The 19481-nt window shown below is 34.5% G+C and overlaps 2 protein-coding genes and 1 non-coding gene across 3 annotated transcripts; 1 reads left to right on the top strand and 2 right to left on the bottom strand.

Moving 5' to 3' along the window:
* The first annotated feature begins 6570 nt into the window (after positions 1-6570).
* Positions 6571-7769, top strand: LOC125206795 (ethylene-responsive transcription factor ESR2-like). Its single transcript, XM_048106018.2, has one exon. The coding sequence runs from the start codon at positions 6661-6663 to the stop codon at positions 7633-7635; it is 975 nt and encodes a 324-aa protein (XP_047961975.1). The 5' UTR covers positions 6571-6660; the 3' UTR covers positions 7636-7769.
* A 6164-nt stretch (positions 7770-13933) lies between these two features.
* Positions 13934-16590, bottom strand: LOC125207349 (BTB/POZ domain-containing protein At1g67900-like). The gene is made up of 4 exons (XM_048106643.2): positions 16250-16590; positions 15869-15938; positions 14605-15771; positions 13934-14529 (listed from the first exon to the last, which is right to left on the bottom strand). Exons 1-4 carry the CDS (start codon positions 16306-16308, stop codon positions 14098-14100), a joined length of 1728 nt encoding a protein of 575 aa, XP_047962600.1. The 5' UTR covers positions 16309-16590; the 3' UTR covers positions 13934-14097.
* Positions 16591-17259: 669 nt separating this feature from the next.
* Positions 17260-17332, bottom strand: TRNAA-CGC (transfer RNA alanine (anticodon CGC)). Its single transcript has one exon. It is a non-coding gene; the product is annotated as a tRNA-Ala (tRNA).
* Positions 17333-19481: the final 2149 nt, after the last annotated feature.

Below are 19481 nucleotides of genomic sequence, written 5' to 3' on the forward strand. Positions count from 1 at the left end.
CTTTCTTTCATTACTAAACAAATAGGGAATTAGGAAAGGTCACTCTTCATGTTCGGCTAAAATAGCATTTTATGAATATTTCGTATTTCTATTATTTTTTCTATATATTATAAGTATCCATTATTTTCTAAATATACAAAAATAAAAAAGGAGTATATTTTATCACCCTTTTAAATCCTTATTGCTTAACCAATTGAAATTTTGCCTCTCAACTAAGATCATGGCTGCACCCCTGACCCTGTTACATATATTGAGGCAACAAAGGTGTTGCCTATAACAGATGCCAACATCTCTCATTATACATAATTATTAATCTTGACCATCAATTTCTTAAATAAATTTATTAAAGTAATGATGGAATAGATGATATTTGTGAAGAAGGTAGATGAGTGTAAACTCTACAATGGGAAAGTTGAGAAGCTTTTATAGTTTCTAGAAAGAAATTATTTAGTGATTACTAGTATGGTCCCATATAAAATTAAATATGAACATGTATGGGCATGTACTACTCTAGTAGGAAAAGTTAAATTAGGATTAGAGTTAATCTTTACCCTATGTTATGATATATCTGCATCTTGTTTGTGTAAGCCTGTAGGAAATGCACTTACATTTGACTATTAATTAAAAAGTTAGTTAACGAAAATATTTTAATTAAAATTTATAAACCTTACAAATTATATTCCAAGTAACTGTTGAGGTATATTGAAAGATTCTGACAATTTCATTTTATGTATAGGAGAAATAAACGGAGAAAATAATTAAAATCTCTGCGCATAGTTTTTAATTCAAGTTTACTTTTTCAAGAACAACCATAGACCCAATTATTACACATACATGCATTACAGCATCATTAAATGTCTGTCTGTTTTACTTATCATTTTTTAAGCCAAACACATATGAAGTTACAGTTACTGCGTGTCTGCGCAGAAAAAGTTAAAAACAAAAAATAATTCCAACAAAGTCAAATATTTACATGGGCTGCCTTGAATTAAAAGTATGCTCCATCGGGCTCAAATTAAAGAAAGCGTTTTGTTTTGTTTTCGACGAAATTTACAAAAGCAATTAAGTTAAAGAAAATAGATGAAGTAAACAAGTAAAGAAAAATATAACTTAGAATCTCCAAAAAAGACTATGAATGAATCATTCAAATTGGGATTTTGGGACAGAAAAAGTTCTAATAAAGAATATTTTAAAAAGTTCAATTACCTAGTTTTGTAGGTGGATAAATATACTAGGAGTAGTTTTGAGGTGTTAATAAAAATTATAAGTCGCATAAATTATTTATTTAAAGATTAGTCAATATTATTTTTGTATATCAAATAAAAACATCCACTAAAAGTACTCTACTTTGGGACAACTAAGATACATTGAACAAATTTGTGCGTAACTAATCATACAATATTTCAAATACATGTCTATTATCAATCCATAGGGTTTCGTTTTCAATAGCAAGATTTGTGTGTGAAAATCTTGACTGTTACATTTCCTATTAATATGACCATTAATTAGTCATAAATTATAGAATTGACATTGGTTAGCATCAAAATGGGATAAATGTCTAGTTATGGCTTGTGAATTATGCATGTAAAAAATCAGAAGCCAAACCCTGAAATTCCACCATTTTAGGAAATGCATGTTTTGTGTAATCAAAAGAATCGCATGCGCCCCAAACTCATTATATTTTCCAATCAAAGGGAAGCAAAACCTGACAAACACAGCAAAATATAATCAATGGAGATATTAAATTGCATGCATTTGAGGTTTCAATAATTATTGTTTTTACCAGACAACAGAGGTTACAAGAATGAATATCCCTTTTTTTAAAAATAAAAATAAAAATTAGTGTACTTAATTGCCACTTTTTATTCGTTTACATCGCAAGGTTTTGTCAAGTTTTATAAATTTAATCATATGTCTATTCAAGAAGGTTAGCTTGTAAATAATTGTGCATATTCCTCAATAATATTTATACCGGTTTAACTATATAGTATATCAATATTTAATTTATTGTTTAGATGATGTATATTGAATTATTCTCGTTTGCATGCACTTTCCTAGAGTATCTCTACCCAATAATATTTATATATTTTTTATACTCATCTTTTGTAGTAGTATAATGTATTACACCTATAAATAACAGGCCGTTGCTTTACCATAGATTTTATACACATATTAAACAAGACCTAAATTCATAGTATTTCAAAACAAGATCTTTCGTGCCAACTCTAAATATTAATTTGCTTTTAGACCTTGCTGTATATTTAATGAATAAATTAATTATATAAGGTGGTTCCATCTAGATAATTTTTTAGTAGTTACAACAATTCACATGACTTAATACGCTCTCAAAATTAAAAAATATTGTCAATATAGAAAAATTGGCAAAGTAATTAGTCAAAAGAAAATGTCAAAATTCTATAAACAGGAGAAGAAAATGCTGGAATATATACATTAATTACACATACTCTAATATCCCATGTTGTCGTTAAAATCTGGTTGGCATTTACTCTCTCTCCAGCCATATATTATATTAATTTTTTATGTTTCTATTTTAAATTATATACCATATTAATATATGTTGGTTGTATGAAATATTATTGCCATCTATGCACAAACACGTGAAATTAAACATGAATATCGTAGGAAAGCTATTTATCTATGAATGCAATTTTATTATGTAAGATTCATGGGCCAATGCAATATCAATAATTCTCTGAAGAAAGCTACGATGCACAAATAATTAATTAATGCTCGGGCAAATTTATTCCATCCTCTTTTAATCTCAGAGTTCAATAATGTATTTCCCAATTTATTGGCTTTAAATTGCCACGACAGCCAACATTTTTTTATAGAATAACGGGGAACTATAGTAGTTCCAATCAGATGAATAGAGAGAAATAGAAAAAATTAAAATAAAAATCAATTTCCATGAAACAACACTGTCCAATTAGAAATCAGGCAATCAGCAACCTAATTAATTATATCCGAGTATTATAGAAAGTCTTGTATTTAAAAAAACATGATATATAATATTAAAATACTATAGAGGACTTTGTGATATCATATACTCCGTATCCAACAATTTCAAATTTTAAATCTCTCTCATATTTCCTTTCGTAATTATATATTTGAATAGTAAGTTATAATAATTTGGTCCAGAAAATAAATAGGAGTATATTAAAATGTACCAGCTGCCATAGTAAACTTGACATAGCTGGAAAGTTGAGATTTACAAGTAGTATTGTTAAATTGCTTACATTATAATCGCACGTGCAGACAAATAATTCAACTTCATAATTCATTTTCCTATACTATTTTCTCAGACCATAACTATTGATAATTAATGTTCAATAATTTTCTATTATATTGCCCGAAATTTAGTGTATGAGATCAACCATCGATTTTTTCCACTTGTTACCCCAAACACTTCAAATATCTATGCATATTATGTTTTTATATATAAAATCTAATACTATCATCAACAATATCTCAAATGCCTATATACTTATAAAATAACGTCATTTTTTAAATATTTGGGGGCGACAATAGTATTTTTTTTTTGGTTATATATACGTCATTGATGTATATATATTGCAAGTGTGCCTATAAATTGTCTACCGAAAAGAAAAAAAAAAGACGAACGAAAAATGATTGACTAATCAGTAACCACTCATTTAAATTTAAACTGGAATACGAAAAAAAATTTATGCTGTTTTTTTTTTTTTTTGATACAAGATAAAAGCTCAAGCTGAAGGCACAGCGAGCAAAATAGTCGATAACAAACAAACGAACAAAGAAAAAAGATAACCAAAAACAAAGTAGAAACCCTCCACTAATCTGCCACTAGCCAAAAACCCATAAGCTAAGCAAAGAAACACTACAATCCAGCAGCAATCCGAGCACAAGCCATTCCTCAACAAAAAGCCACACCACCAGCTCAACCAAGAACAAGACACCAACAATAAAAAAACAGATACAAAAAATTTATGCTGTTAATCAATATTCAACCCAATTGGAAATCCATGACATATTTCACCATAAAACTAACTAACATGATTTAGGACCTAGATACAAAATTTGAACAAATCATACTTAAAGTACTATACTTTTACAAAATCAATTATATCGACGTTCAATTCGATTGCTTTGTCATCTATATTGGTAAGTTCCCCCATTATATTAACAAATGTGGAAGTAATGGGAATTAGATTATTATTACATCATTTATTAACTAATTAAAGAGTTAGGACCATTAGAATTAAGAGTGGTTAAGTATGCTTGCCATTAGCTAGGACCTTCTACATCTAGTTATAATTAACTTAACTAGCTAGGTTGATACCGGCCGGTAGACTTGATATTAAAATTTTGTTTTCTGTTTATTATATTTACCTATGTATATTTATTTAAATATGCATCGTGAGTATAATATTATCATTTGATATGTATGATATATGAATTAGCAATGTTGATGGGTATTATATTAGCAAAGATTGTGTGCACACTGCAGAGAGACCTAGAAAATAAAACTTGTAGGGTGAGGCACAATTAAAGGGCATCGAAAATTAGAATAGTGCATCGACCATCGTTAGCAACTGATAACAAATGTAGAACGAAAGTGAACCCCAACATTGGAGGATGAGAAGAAGTTGGCGCATGTGCGTATCACAATAATGACTATGATGAATAAATTATACTTCAAATCTAATTTTACTTTCAACACTTAAACTTACTGAGAGACAATGACCGTTAGTGAATTAATGATGGTCGCCAATACATTGGCTAATCATAAAATTATAGTTTTAAAAATTAAAATATACTATAAATTGCATTTACAGATGTGTCCTAGTGATCAGGAATTGTCAGTAAGGTGGACAGTGAATTTCACATCGTTTTCGTACAAAATTATGTCCCTGATCCGTTGTTGAATCACCAAGATTTAGCATGTCGGTGATCCATCGGTTACACCCGGATCAATTTCATGACCTTTGGTTAAAGATGGATGAGTTCCTACCCCTCAACCACACCTCTTATATTAATTATAGAATTTATAAGCATCAATCGACAAATATAATAAAATATAGATATATGAGAATTTGAAATTACACATACTTCACCACACCTCTAACTGCAACGTGTATAATATGGTATTGTTAATATATGAGTGATTAATTAGTTGGTTTGAGGCAGTGAAAAAAGCATATACTTACCTGATTTTTATCAAATCGTTTCATACATAGACTATATCTCTAATTCCCCGGTGTAACTAATCATAACTTTGTACTCCCTTTCGTTCCAATTAAATTGAGTCAAAACTTTTAAGTACAGAAATTAAGAAATTGTGTTGAAAATTAGGAAAGGAAAATAAAGTAAAAAAAATAAAGAGAGAGTAAAGTATATGATGGAATAAAGTAGAGTGATTGAATGTTTTGTTTGTTGTAAAAAATGACTCAATTTAATTGAGAAAAAAATACGAGACATAGTTGGGGTAACAGTAATATGCATTAGTGATTAATTAGTATATAATGTATGTAACAGTAATATGCATGCATTAGTGATTAATTAGTATATAATGATGTATCTTAACTTAGGTACGGGATCCAATCATTTAACCAAACATATTTATTTCATATTCTATCTATTAGAAATATATATATGTTCCTTCAGTCAGGTTGTCCATATAATTAATATAAGTATATTAGTAATATTAAAGCTCTACAGATCATTTTAATTCGTAAATTTGTTGCAAACGTGAGGCTCCCCATGCAATTGAATAATTACGAAATACTCCAGAATTAATCATTCCATTTTTATCTTTAAACAGTAAATATTTATAAATCGATGCAGTTAGTCATTGGAGCTAAGAATGTATTGAAAATTAAGATGTAAGTTTACTTAATTGATCTTTTCAATAAGTCAAATATAGAACCTATGACATAGATAGGTGTTTCACTAGTTGTAAGGTTTAACATTATTACCTCTTAACCCACACCTAGACGTCGATTTACCTCAAATGTTATTTAATTTGATTGATTAAAAAATAATGATTAGTTCTATTGCATAATTTTTCAATCTTTCTAGGGTTTGAATACGTTTTCAATAAACTCAGGAAAATAAGCTACTCCGTATATAATTTTTATAATTACATATATATACTTATTTGAAGAGAAGCAATATATGTATGAAATAATTATGTTGATTGGATCCTCACCGTAAATAATTTAAGGGGATGTTTTGCTTTTAACTAGACCTGTATATTATATATATACGTATTATCAATGTTCACATAAAAATATTTTTTCACTTATCTTTCCCCAGCACATATACGATCATACGTATAAAATTGAGAAACACTAGACTCCTACGGTCCTACCTTGAGATGTAGATACTATTGACACATCGAATTTGTACTTGAATAAAGCATGTACTTAAATAAATATTTTTGAATACCTAGCTCCTACTCAATTTTATATATTTTCTAATTATTTATACATTAAAAATGTGTGTCCTCGCCATTACATTACTAACTACACCTCCTCATCAATGCTCTTCTCCTTATAAAACATCTCCTAATCTACCTCACTTCTCAATCATTTCTCAACCCTAAAATTTTCTACATTTCTTCCAAAACACAAGAATCTATTTTCATCACCCACACACACAATGGAAGAGGCTTTGAGAAGGCTCAACGCCGCCCCAACTACCAAGCCCGCGGCGGCGCCAAAGCGGTGCTCCGCCGCCAAGCGTCCACACAAGGACGCCGCGGGCGGCACCAACATGCGGTACCGCGGGGTGCGGCGGCGGCCATGGGGGCGGTACGCGGCGGAGATCCGGGACCCGCAGTCGAAGGAGCGGCGGTGGCTGGGCACGTTCGACACGGCGGAGGAGGCGGCGTGCGCGTATGACTGCGCCGCACGCGCCATGCGGGGCGTGAAGGCCCGCACCAACTTCGTGTACCCGGCCTCGCCCTCCGAGAATCTCCTCCCTTCCTTCACCTACGGGAAGCTATCTCAGCCCTCCATCCTCTCCTCCTCCTCACGCCAATTCCTCTCTCCCGCGCAATTCGATTTCACCAGAAATTCCCTAAATTCTCACCGATTTCTCCTCCGCGATTACATCACCTCATCCACTGCTAAATATCTCGATACCAATTCCAATTCCAATTTCACTCTGACCTCCGATTTTTTGAGAAATTCCTCCAATTTCACCGGATCTTCTTCCTCCTCCTCTCTCTGCGCCACCGCCACCTCCGCCACCGTAGTCTCCGAGACCGCCTTCGCCGCCGCGCCGCTCAGCTTAGAAAACATCGAGAACAAAAAGGGAGAAGCTCTGTGGAATGAGAATAACTGCATGGATTTCTTCCCAACTGAGAGGTCTGATTCCGGCCTATTGCACGAAGTTCTCAACGGATTTCTCCCAAATTCGACGAAAAGCGTAATTGAAGAGGAGGAATTTGCTCTGCCGAAAGGGGATGAATATTTAGGGTTTTCTGGTGAATTTGGGAAACTGAACAACTGTTTTGGATTTGTTGAGAGTGAATTTGAGGGGTCGATTAATCAAACAAATGGGATTTTATCAGAGATTTTCAACTATCAGGAGAGTGGGAATCTGCTTGAAGCTAACATGCAGAATGCATGAACTCAACCACCTGAAATTGTTCTTCAATTTCATGGAATATTATTCTCAAATTCTGTGTATTTAATTTCTTGTTTATGGGCAAAAAACTAGTCTTCTGATCTGGTGTTAAACGTAAGATTTTAATTTATTTGGTTGATTATAAGTCCACATTTTAAAGTTATTACTCATTTTTGTTTTACGTATGCATTGATTATTTATATGGTACATGTAACTTTAATTTGGGACGATAAGATCACAACTCACTTATTTCGGAAGAGAACGTTTAATATTAAAATCACAAACTCTGATCTAATTTCACGATTAATTAATTAATCCGAAACCATAACACAATTGGAAATCAAAAATAGCTATAGCCTATAGGGTTTGAATGTTGCATTTGGAAAACTACATTAAGTTAAGACGACATTGAATATCTCGTAATTACAAGAATATTCGATTAAAATTTAAATGTAAATTTAATAATCTCACGATTAAATTTGTTTTTGTCACGAGTCTAGAATTTTAATCAAATATTTTCAATCAGGTTGGTGTATCTCCAAACGACAAACATGTGATTATTGACGCGTTAATACCAATCAGATTGTACCTAAATTTAGGGTTAATAAATTTTTTACATGAAACAAAAGCACGGTATTGATATATGATCATTCTTATACTGTATTCGTATTTTTACATAGCAATATGATAATTTCGTATTTGGTTCGTAATTTTATCGGATTCGTGTAACACGTTGCCATTAATTATTAGTAGTAGTAGTTTACTAGTTATGCTTTATTTGAGTATTATATAGTCTTTAAAATTAAAGAATTTGGACTTATGTATGGTTGTCGTGTCATTATTAAGTTATGTCAACACAAATTAAATTGTGTTGCTTTCATGTTGGTGTCGTATTTGTATGATGTGCTAATATATTTCACTGCAAAAAACAATTTGAATTACCAGCGGTGGCCAATCTCTCGTTGATTACCTACAGATTACTGATGGAAAACATTATTACCGGCGGATTTGATGGATTACCGACGGAATTCCCATAGTCCATAGCAAAAAAATTCGTCGGTAACACTATTTACCGTAGGTAAAATTGGAATCACTGACGGAAACTTTCGTACGTAAATTTGTTATTTTTTGTAGTGTTTATGTGTTTTTTGGGCATAAGATTTATGATATTGGTGTTTGATAATTTTGGAAGAAAGAGAGAATAAAATATGAAACTAAAAAAAGGAGGAGAGAGAATAATTTTTTTGTCATAAATAATTACTCGAATAGTTTGGACAGATCAAAAGTGAATACGATTAAATTAATTTGTGATGGAGGGAGGGAGTATAATTCTGTTGGTGTCTAATTTCAAAATATTTCTTCATTTCTAAATTAATATGGACCCAACGAATGATTTGTACATTAGGATCAACTACAAAAAAAAATACGTATCCTCTTTTTAATATCATATATATGCACCTTATATTTAAGATGCTAACAAAAATATGTATTGGTTTGCAAAGTTTCAATAGCTAGGATTATCCGCATCTTGGGTAGAATATTTATTTGATCACCAATGATATACGAATAATGTATTGCCTTTTATAGTAAGTTGTGAGTAGGAGTAGTATTATTTTCATTCGTGACGTGGGCTCAATCATAGAGGAGCCAAACGCGGTCTTATAAAGTTTAAGCAGTAGAAATTTAAAAGAGTTTTAATGTAAATCGTGTGCGGCTGCTTTTATGAGAAAACCAACTTATTGAAACAACATAATCTTGAAGATGGACAATAATTTTTCACAATAGTTTTTAATCTTGCAACAATACATCTATTCATTTGTCTTTGTATTATTGATGATTCGCACGAGCTGTTGTTAATGTGTGGCCAATATATACCCCCTCCGTCCATCAGTTGCTAGGAGTCCTGATTGAGTTCATCACAAATTTTAAGAAATACTCCCTCCGTTTCACTTAAAATGTAACATTTGAGAATCGACACGGAATTTTATGTAGTGTTATTTTGTGAGTTAATGAAGAGAGAGTAAAGTAAGAGATGAAAAAGTAGAGATAGAGTTGTTTCCATTTAAGGAAACGTTTCATTTTTAATGGGACAACCAAAAAAGGAAAACGTTGCATTTTTTATGGGACAGAGGAAGTACTAGATACAAGTGAAAATTGATAAAAAAAAATAGTGAAATTTGAGCCTCAATTTTATAATGACTTATACTTTTATATAACATGTGAGTGAAATGTGCATACTCCCTCCGTCCCAAGATAAGTGACTTACTTCTTTTGGGCACGAGATTTAAGGAATGATATTTAAATAAGTTAAAGTGGAGAGAGTAAAGTATGAGAGAAAAAAAGTAGAGGAGAGAAGAGAGAATAAAGTAGGTGGAGAATAAAGTAAGAGGGATGACTTTTTGCTAAAAATGGAAATAGGTCACTTATAATCGGACACCCCAAAAAGGAATACAAGTCACTTATCTTGGGACGGAGGGAGTACTACTTATCATATATTCTAATCATTCACAAAAATAGTTTCATTTGCGGACAGTGTTTTAATAAAAAATTGGTAAAGTAAGAGCAAAGGAGAAAAAATAGATCAAGAGAGATACGTAGAAAAAATAAGTAAAGAATTGAAAAAAGTGGGTAAGTATGAGATAAAAACTTTCTATTTTTAGAAATAGGACTATTTTTTGTGAACACCCTAAAATAGTAAAATGAGACCATTTTTAGTGGACGAACGGAGTAATAAAGGTAAATCGCAACTTCTAATAGCAAACGGACCAAAATAGCAAACCAAGATTCTAATCACGTGCGAAGAGCGTATATAAGAACTCCAGTTTTTTTGAAAGGGATACATTTTGCTAACATCAGGACGAATCAAGAATAACAACCTCCCTCAATTATGGATGAATCAATGAAACTATGTAAGTATCATTTTATAATAATCATAATTAAATATATTTTTTTTATTATTAGTAGTAGTAAATATATCTGGCATACTATCAGTTCATTATTAATATCTTATTATACAGAAGTAGCAAAATCTGCAATCCACTTAACTTTTATAATCAACTTGTCTTGCATTTTCTAAAACTCCGAATTGAGACATTTAGTTCTCAACGAAGAGATAATTATTTATATGTCACTACAAAAAAACTTATCTTTCAACGACACAAAAATTCGTTGATAATTATTTATATGTCACTACAAAAAAACTTATCTTTCAACAACACAAAAATTGAAACGCAATTACCAACGCCTGAATATTTTTTAAAATACGCAAAGGAAAGCGTGTCCAAGTTGAAGGCAAATTATCTTAATCTTTTATTTTCTAGGATGCTTTATTTGTTTGGACACCAACAATAAGAACATTTTATGAAGTATTGGTGGTATAATTAGACACATAAATTAGCATCCTTATTAACATTAAAAAATGTCCTTAGCCGTTCTTTTTTTTTTTTTCCGTAGTGCGTACTCTTTCCAAATCTATACGAATTAATTATTAATTTTTTTTTTATGTACTCTTTTATCAAGTATGAATAATAAAAGGAAATAGTATTTCCATAAAGACGTATATAGATGAGTTAGTTTATTGTATAGGTATTCCCAAAATGAATACGGTAATTAACCTTCAATAATTAATTAAAAGCAAATAAAGAGGTGGACCATTGTAGTTTTGGGTTAAGCTAGCCATAATTACACTTGAAACTCCTGCGTCTGCGTGTTAGCAAGGGTAAAGTGTGGATAATATATTCTACTCACTAATTAATTTCTCTTATTTATTACTCCTTCAATTATATACCAACTAATTAAATAATGGTCCTAGCTTATTCTATGATTCCAGATATAATCTCGCAATATTAAATCAAATGAAGGTATAGGAGCTTAATATTAATTATTATAAACCTAAAAGCATGTTTGTAATAATGTGTGTGGAAGAGCTAGTACTTAGTTTAAGTAGTAATAGCATGTGAATCTGTGATACAATATACTATCAAATAAAATTAAATGGAATAAACATTGGATTAATTATGGTAAATTTGAATCCACTTAATTTTACGTGTTACATAAATTTGTGCATCTAGACAAAAAGTTGTTCAGTTAGTAAGACGCACCATCCAACCAATCACTACGAAAGTGGAGATTATCGATAGATTTCCGTGTCGATAAATTAAATCTAAAAAGTCTAGTAGTATCAAATTTTACCAATGATTATGATGTTGGAACGGGTGCAATGTTAGATGACCGAAGGAGTCTGTCAGTGTACATGTGATGCTGAAATATGTGGCTTACCGACGAGTTTTTCCATCCGTATTATCGATGGGTAGGCGTCCGTCAGTAAACCTACATTATGCTGATGGTTTATTGTATCGATAATCCGTAGGTATTTGTAAATTTTAATATTTGTTTAATTTGTTTATTTACCTAGTTATGATGTCTTATATTTATCATATTTATAAAAAAACATATTTTTTTTTTAATATTCTCCACATTTATTTATACGCCATATGGTCATAAATAATTTGTTGTTGTGAAATTATTTATTGAAGTAAATCTAAAACCAAGAAATAATGAGTAAGGAATTGTACCACACTAAATACTAATCCATCTAAATCATCAAATTAATGACAAAATTATATCAACCATTTTGACTAATATTTGGTGCCGTATATATACCGTATACGTGTTTCATTAATAGTCAGTACACAATATATATAACACCTTTCAATTGCTATCAATTCACCTTTTACCTCGTTTAATTAATTAACGTGTGTCGGATTCTTATGTCACAATTTAAGCCTAATTATCTTGTAGTATTTTAGATGTATTAATGCATATCTCCAAACAAGAAAAAAAAGAATACTTTTCAATTGCCACTTAAAAACAAACCACTCAGAAATTATCCGACATGGAAGAATACAAATCAAACATTCAGTCCATTCATATTCTTGTTATTAATGGGCCAAAGTCCTAGATAAATAAGATATTCGAAGTGAGCCCAATATGAAGGCCCAGTTACACCTAATGACCCAAAGCCCAAACATTTAGAACTAGGAATTGGCACGTCAAAATGTCAAATTACTTCTTTTCATTTTCTTTTTCTTTTTCTTCTTCTTCGATTGATTTGGGTGAGAATTGAGTTCATTTCTTTGGGATTGTGGACATCTAAACAAATAAATATACTCAAATCACTATAAATATATGAGCAACTATTTTTACCAAATACTACTAGATTTCTGAAATTGAAAATTATTTAGAAGAATGGACTATTCAACAAAAATTTGTATTACTATTAATTAAAAAAAGAGAGTAAACATTCAATATATAAAAAAATAATGATTTCCTAAGCACCATTAGCAATTCTTATATGCCAAAATAACAATTAGTGGCCAACCATATGATGCAAATGAAGGCATGGAAAATGGGACCCTTCCAGAAAGTGCTCTTGTTGCCTCGTTATTCTGATGATTCATCCAAAGCAAGAACATGTATAAAAACAAAATAGATCAATAAATTATCAAAAAGTAAAGAGATTCGGATAAAATTTCCTGTTGATCTTTGTGTGTGTAATCACTAGAGTGGGTAAAAGAAGCTTTATAAAAAGTGGGTTTTTTTTCTTGTGGTTGGATTTGACTCAAAGTTTGGTTACTAGACTATCCAACATGTGAATGATAAAGATTGATGATGAAATAAAATATACCAACCCAATAATGTCCACCACCTTTCTTATCTCAATTATTCAATTCTCTCTATTTAAACTCCCCAAACAAGTTGTAGTGTAGCTTCTCCAACTCTTGCACAAATCCACTCCAAAATCAAGAAGCCTTGTTTTTTTTGATGCAATGGAAAATGGAGTGATGAGAAAAGAGATGAAGGTGGAAATACCAGAGGTGACCCCACCTCCATTGGCAAGAACCAAGTCCATTTCTTGCCTTTGCTCCCCTACCACGCACGCTGGCTCGTTCCGTTGCAGGCTGCACCGCTCCCCTACCCTCCGTAGGAGCAAGAGCATTGCGTACGGGGAATCTAAAAGTAAAGGTGAAACGACGCCGTTTGTGCCTATGCAGAGCAATGCAGTGGATGCTCAGTAGTCATAGATGTCATGTCTATGTGTATGTTTAGGCTGATCATACGCATCTATCAGATGTGTAAGGTCAGCGAGTTTGGGACTTCCTAACGACGTCGTTTCTTACTAAAATTTCCTATATCCAAAATCTTGATTCATCTTGGTCTCATTCACAACTTTTGCACCAATTAAACTCCATCAACTTATAACACAAAATCGACAATAAAGTATTAAGTCATCATCAACACCTTATAACAAGCTACAATTATAATTGACAAGAAATACATTTATTATACAAAATTACAAATGAAGTAAACTATTCCCTTATGATCTAGCTAATCTTGGTTGAGTCCAAATCTCCTAATGACGTCTTCTAGAATTAGAGCATATTGAGCAAAAAAAAAAAAAAACTGTCAATTCTTTGGACTTCCACTTGTACTAATAGGCCAGAGTTTGCTGAAAATACTCTTAGGTTTGCTAGGCATCTTGGAAGGCTTAGCCACGCGATCGTGATCCTCAGCCAGCTTCATCTTTAGTGTCGAAACACTAGACTTTGGGGACTTTATACCGGAGGCGCTCCACTGGTCCTCCGGTGGCAAGGTGCTGAACGAGGTCTTCGCCTTTGAAGGAGTCGGCTGCCCTTCCAAGAGCACCTTCATGTTGTTTGGAAGCTGGCCACCCGCCATTGAAGCCCGTGCCTGCTCAAAGAAAAGGACCTGCACCACCACCCTTAGAGGGAGCCTCTCATTCTGTGCAGCGTGCATACAAGCTTCCACGGATAGCTTCTTGCAGTCGAGGATTTGCCACAGACGCTTCCTCTCGCCCTTGCTCAGCTCCGGATGCTCCTGCACAATTAGTCACAATCACAACACATTCTTCAAAAAAAAAAAATTACCAAAGAATTGAAATCTCTTTGCTACCTTTAGGTAAGCATCAATGGCTTTGTAGAGATCATCATGATTGAGCCTTGCAAAATTTGGGACTGCTTCAGCAATGGAAATGAATTTGGACATAGGCAGATTTGCATCTTTACCTATCTCTTGCAAGAATCTATCAACAAGCTTTGCAACCTTGAGATTGGAGGTGTGTGATGCAGAGGATGATCTCCTCATCTCTTGAAACTCAACATCAACTCTAGGGGGGCTCGGCCCCCGCCACACGAACTCCTCCAACATGGCCAAAACGGTGTCCACATCATGCCTCGTCCCATTTTCACAGCAACGGGGCAGTAGAATGTCAGCAACCGTGGCCTCGTCTAGTTGAAGCCCTGCCCTTGTTCCCAGCTCTTTCTTGGATGAGACAGAGGCTTTTAGCACATTAGCTGCCTTGAGCAGTTTCAGCAGAAAACTGCAAGAAACAGCCCCTTTCTCTGCTGGTAATAAGCTAACAATTGATTCCAAAATCAGCCTATTTCTTGAATCTACCTCACCATCATCATCACCTTCACCTTCAGCATCCATTGCCTTACCCAAGTTTGGGAGCCAACGCGACGCATAAGCTCTCAAAGCATCCCCGATGAGGTGAGGGGGGACCTTCCCCCCAGACTTGATTGCCTCCATCACTCTCCAATAAAGATCTATCTCCAATTCTGCCAAGTTCTCACCCCACCACCCTTTATCCTTATCCTTATGCCTATGGCTCTCTGTTCCATTGCTCGAATAGCAGCTGTGGGCCCGGCCTACCTTATCCGGGTGGGCCGAAACCCTCGAGGCAACTGCCTCAATGCACCTACCGGTCACCCCCACCTCCTCCGATAGTGAGGGGAAAGCCTTGGTGGTCTGCAATGTCACAATTGAGTCCCTCCAGCCTTGAAGGATGTAAGAGTTCAAGAACACCTCAACTTTGTATATGAGATTGCCTTTCTCCACATCCTCTGTCATCTGGAGATACTCTGCTGCACAACGGATCGAGACAATGTTGAAGGCGCTGAGCGTGATGGTGATGCCGTAACAGAACTTGGCACAGAGCTCGAACGCCTCCACCCCTCCCGGGAAGCCGTGGAGCTTGATCAGCTGGAGCTCCGAGGTCGACTCAGGGCTCTCTGCATACAGCTTCTGCAGGCGGAGGCATTTGGATAGCAGAGGAAACTGTGCTTGCAAACATCAAATTTATGCATTTGGATCATTTCTTATATTTCTATACTGAAAGAGCTCAAATGCAATGAAAAATGAGCATGAAATTCACCTTATGGAGTAAATATCTGCTCCCTTTTACTTGGATTATAAGATCACTTGAAACTTCACATGAAACAGACCTAAAAAATAAGCAATACACACCTTAAGTTCCATCAAACTACAGCAAGATTGCATTTTGATCAGGAATTCATGCAGTTAGGCTAAAAGGGTTCAAAGATTCAATCATTCTTGAAAACATCAAGGTATGATTGAGTTTTTAAAAACAATCACCTCACAGCAAAGACAAAAAAGAACTCCTTAATTCCATCAAACTACAGCAAGATTGCATTTTGCTCAAGAATTCATGCAGTTGAACTAAAAGGGTTCAAAGATTCAATCATTTCTTGAAAATAATAAAATATAATTTTGTTCAGAAAAACAAAAAAATCACCTCACAGCCTCTGTGGTGTAGAATGTGTCAGGGCGAGATCCCAGCTTCATGAACTTCATCTCTGAGTTTTTCTTTCCTATTCCTAAAACTAGCCTAATCCAACTCAAAACACCATTTTTGAGATTCACACAGGAACAATAGACAAAAAGGAAAGCATGTTCTTCACTTTGTTAGAACAACAACAGACATTGGAATCCTCCCACCAAAATTGCAGAAAAAGGAAAACAGAAACTGAAATCCCACTTTACCTTGAGGAAACTTGAAGCTAAAGGTGAATTTTTTTTCTAAAAAATTAGAAATATTGCAAGAAATACACTCACATGTAGTAGTAACAACAAGCCACCGTATTAATGATATTTTTGTACTATATATAATGATGAACTAGTGAAAAATATAAAAATAAAAATTAAATCTCAAATAATCAGACCAGTCCATAAATCCATATCACTTTAGTCAAATTATCTACCCCAATTGACATGGACATGAGAAACAAAAAAAGAATCTACATCCCATCAAATTATTATTATCGCTAAAAAAAGATCAAATTTTGGTTCACGCCCTATGTAGATAATACTGCATAAATTTGATTAGATCATTATGCATACTGAAAATTGTTGTTTTTTGTTCACAAAATCATTGGCTGTTGTTTTTTCCCCTCAATATGTGTGTACGTGTGTTTTAACTCTATGTCTTGCTATGAACATAATAATAATTATTAAACTTTGTTAGTTAGAGTTTAGGTAATATGTCAGTTGGTGGGGCTCATCCTAATTTTCTGCCTTGGATTCTTTGGTAAAAGTTGTTTTTTTTTTTTATTTAATCCCAAAAAGAAAGTAAATCCTACTACACACATACGTTGTCATCTAATACTAAAATAACAACTGGGTTGTTGATTGCAAAAAAATCTAGAAAACCAATGAGTGGAATTTTGAGGCTACAATTGAATTGAAAGTAAAATAAAATGTAAATACAAGAAAATAAAATGGGAAAAATAATTAAAAATTAGTTACTGGAGGTGCGGGGAATCGAACCCCGTGCCTCTCGCATGCGAAGCGAGCGCTCTACCATATGAGCTACACCCCCGATGTGCTTGAATCCGTAGTTTAATGATTTAGTACGTAATAGATTTGGGAAGAAGAGTTAAATAGTATTCAACTAAAGATATCCTAATAAATACTACTCCACATTATTGATTTTTAGAGATATCATTTTGCTCATTAGCTTAACTATAGAATACCGGTCCTTCGAAATTCACAAATTTGACGTGGTGTCAGAGGATTAATTTTATATCGTGAGTTCGATTTTAGTGAAGCTAGTGAATTCCAAGATGACAGCTCAAGGCCAATCTTGTGACTAACATGGATTCGCCTCGACTGGACCACGGGCTAAGTCTCAAGGGCAATTTCGTCATTTTTACTCTAGTGGATGAGTCTCAATCCTTGCTAGGCAAACAATAGACATAAGGGTCCCAAATGCCCCCTAATTCTTTAAAGATGGCCCCTTCTCTTCTTTGCATCCATTTAGAGCTTTGCCAAAATACACACCTTTCACTTTTACTCACATGTTGCCAAATTGCAATTTCGATTTTCAAGTTTTAGGAATTATATTTCATAGTATAAATTTTTGTGGTAACCAGACCCATATCTTGTGTGTCAAATTTTGAATCAATCAAGCAATTCAAATATGACCACGTACAAAAACATGGGATATTTTAGAGCATATCCAAATTTTTTACACATAAAAGTATATTTTGATTTTCACGTTGATTCATTTTCTTCTTTCTCAGTTGTGATAGACATTAACTAATCAATGTCTTTGCTCATTTAATTTTTTTATTGCTTTTAAATTTGCGTTTTAATGATATAATAAATATTTCAACCGTAGTGTTTGGAAGAGTGATAGGTGGATATCAAAGGAGAGAGCAGGGTCCGGTCTAAGCTAAAATTTGTAGCCAAGAAATCAATTTTCCTGTCTGTCGGTGCCCCATATATTAAGACATTTCAAGAACATAACATTAAATATGCACTATACATACAAATTTGTATCCTCTGTATTGTCGATTTACATTGGTCTGTAGAGAGAGATACAGTGTGAAATTTATATACTACTATAAGAGCAAATGCACTCCGCGATAAAAACCGGCGTTTTAACGCCGGGTATCGCCGAGTATTCGCCGGCAATGGGGAGAAGTCGGCGTTTTTCCCGTTTTAACGCCGATTTATCGCCGAGTGAACGCCGGCCACAGTAGGGCGCGTTCGGCGTATTTTCGGCGTTTTTTTTTTTTTTTTTTTTTTTTTTTAATACCCAACGGCTATTTTTACTCCCCTATAAATACACACCTTCTCTTCATTCTCTCCCCATCCTCATCCCTTTTCTCTCTTCATTCTCTCCTCATCCTCATCCATTTTCTCTCTTCATTTATTTTCTCTCTCTCCATCTATATTTAATGAATTCTGAATCATCTTCTCATTCTCGGTCCGACGAGGAGATATCTCATTCTTCTTCCGAAGAGGAGGTACCTCCCGCTCCCACCGGATGGGATGTCGCGGGTTTCGCCAACAACCCAGTCAACAACTATATCTCCCGTTTCATACAAAGCGAGCTTGCTCGAATGCAGCAGCCACCCCAACGGCCAATCCGCAGGCGGCGCCGATACATCCCCCGCGACCACGCTGGTGGGAACGATCGGCTGTTCGCCGATTATTTTGCTGAGGAACCACGTTATCCGGCAGATGTATTTCGTCGCCGATTCAAAATGCGCCGCTCCCTCTTCCTGCGCATTGTTAATGCGTTGTCCGCACGTTACCCCGAGTTCTGGCTCCAGCGAGACGCCACAGGGAAGCTCGCCCCTGCAGAAATGCACTGTTGCCATCCGACAATTGGCATATGGAGGGTCCGCCGACATGTTCGATGAGTATCTGCAATGCGGCGAGACGACTGGCAACGAGTGCCTGAAGAATTTTTGTCAGGGCGTGCGAGAGATATTTGGGGGGCACTACCTTCGCTCGCCAGACGCAGCTGACTGCCAGTTCCTGCTGGATTGGCACTGGAGGACCCACGGCTTTCCGGGGATGCTCGGCAGCATCGACTGTATGCACTGGCAGTGGAAGAACTGCCCAACCGCGTGGCGAGGCCAGTTCACTACCGGCTACAAAGGTACGCATCCCACCATCATTCTTGAAGCCGTTGCCGACCAACGGCTTTGGATTTGGCATGCTTATTTTGGTATAGT

This window comes from Salvia hispanica, chromosome 6, assembly GCF_029641045.1.
Source record: "Salvia hispanica isolate PSC_SH4W2 chromosome 6, Shi_PSC_v1, whole genome shotgun sequence".
NCBI classification, from domain to species: Eukaryota; Viridiplantae; Streptophyta; class Magnoliopsida; order Lamiales; family Lamiaceae; genus Salvia; species Salvia hispanica.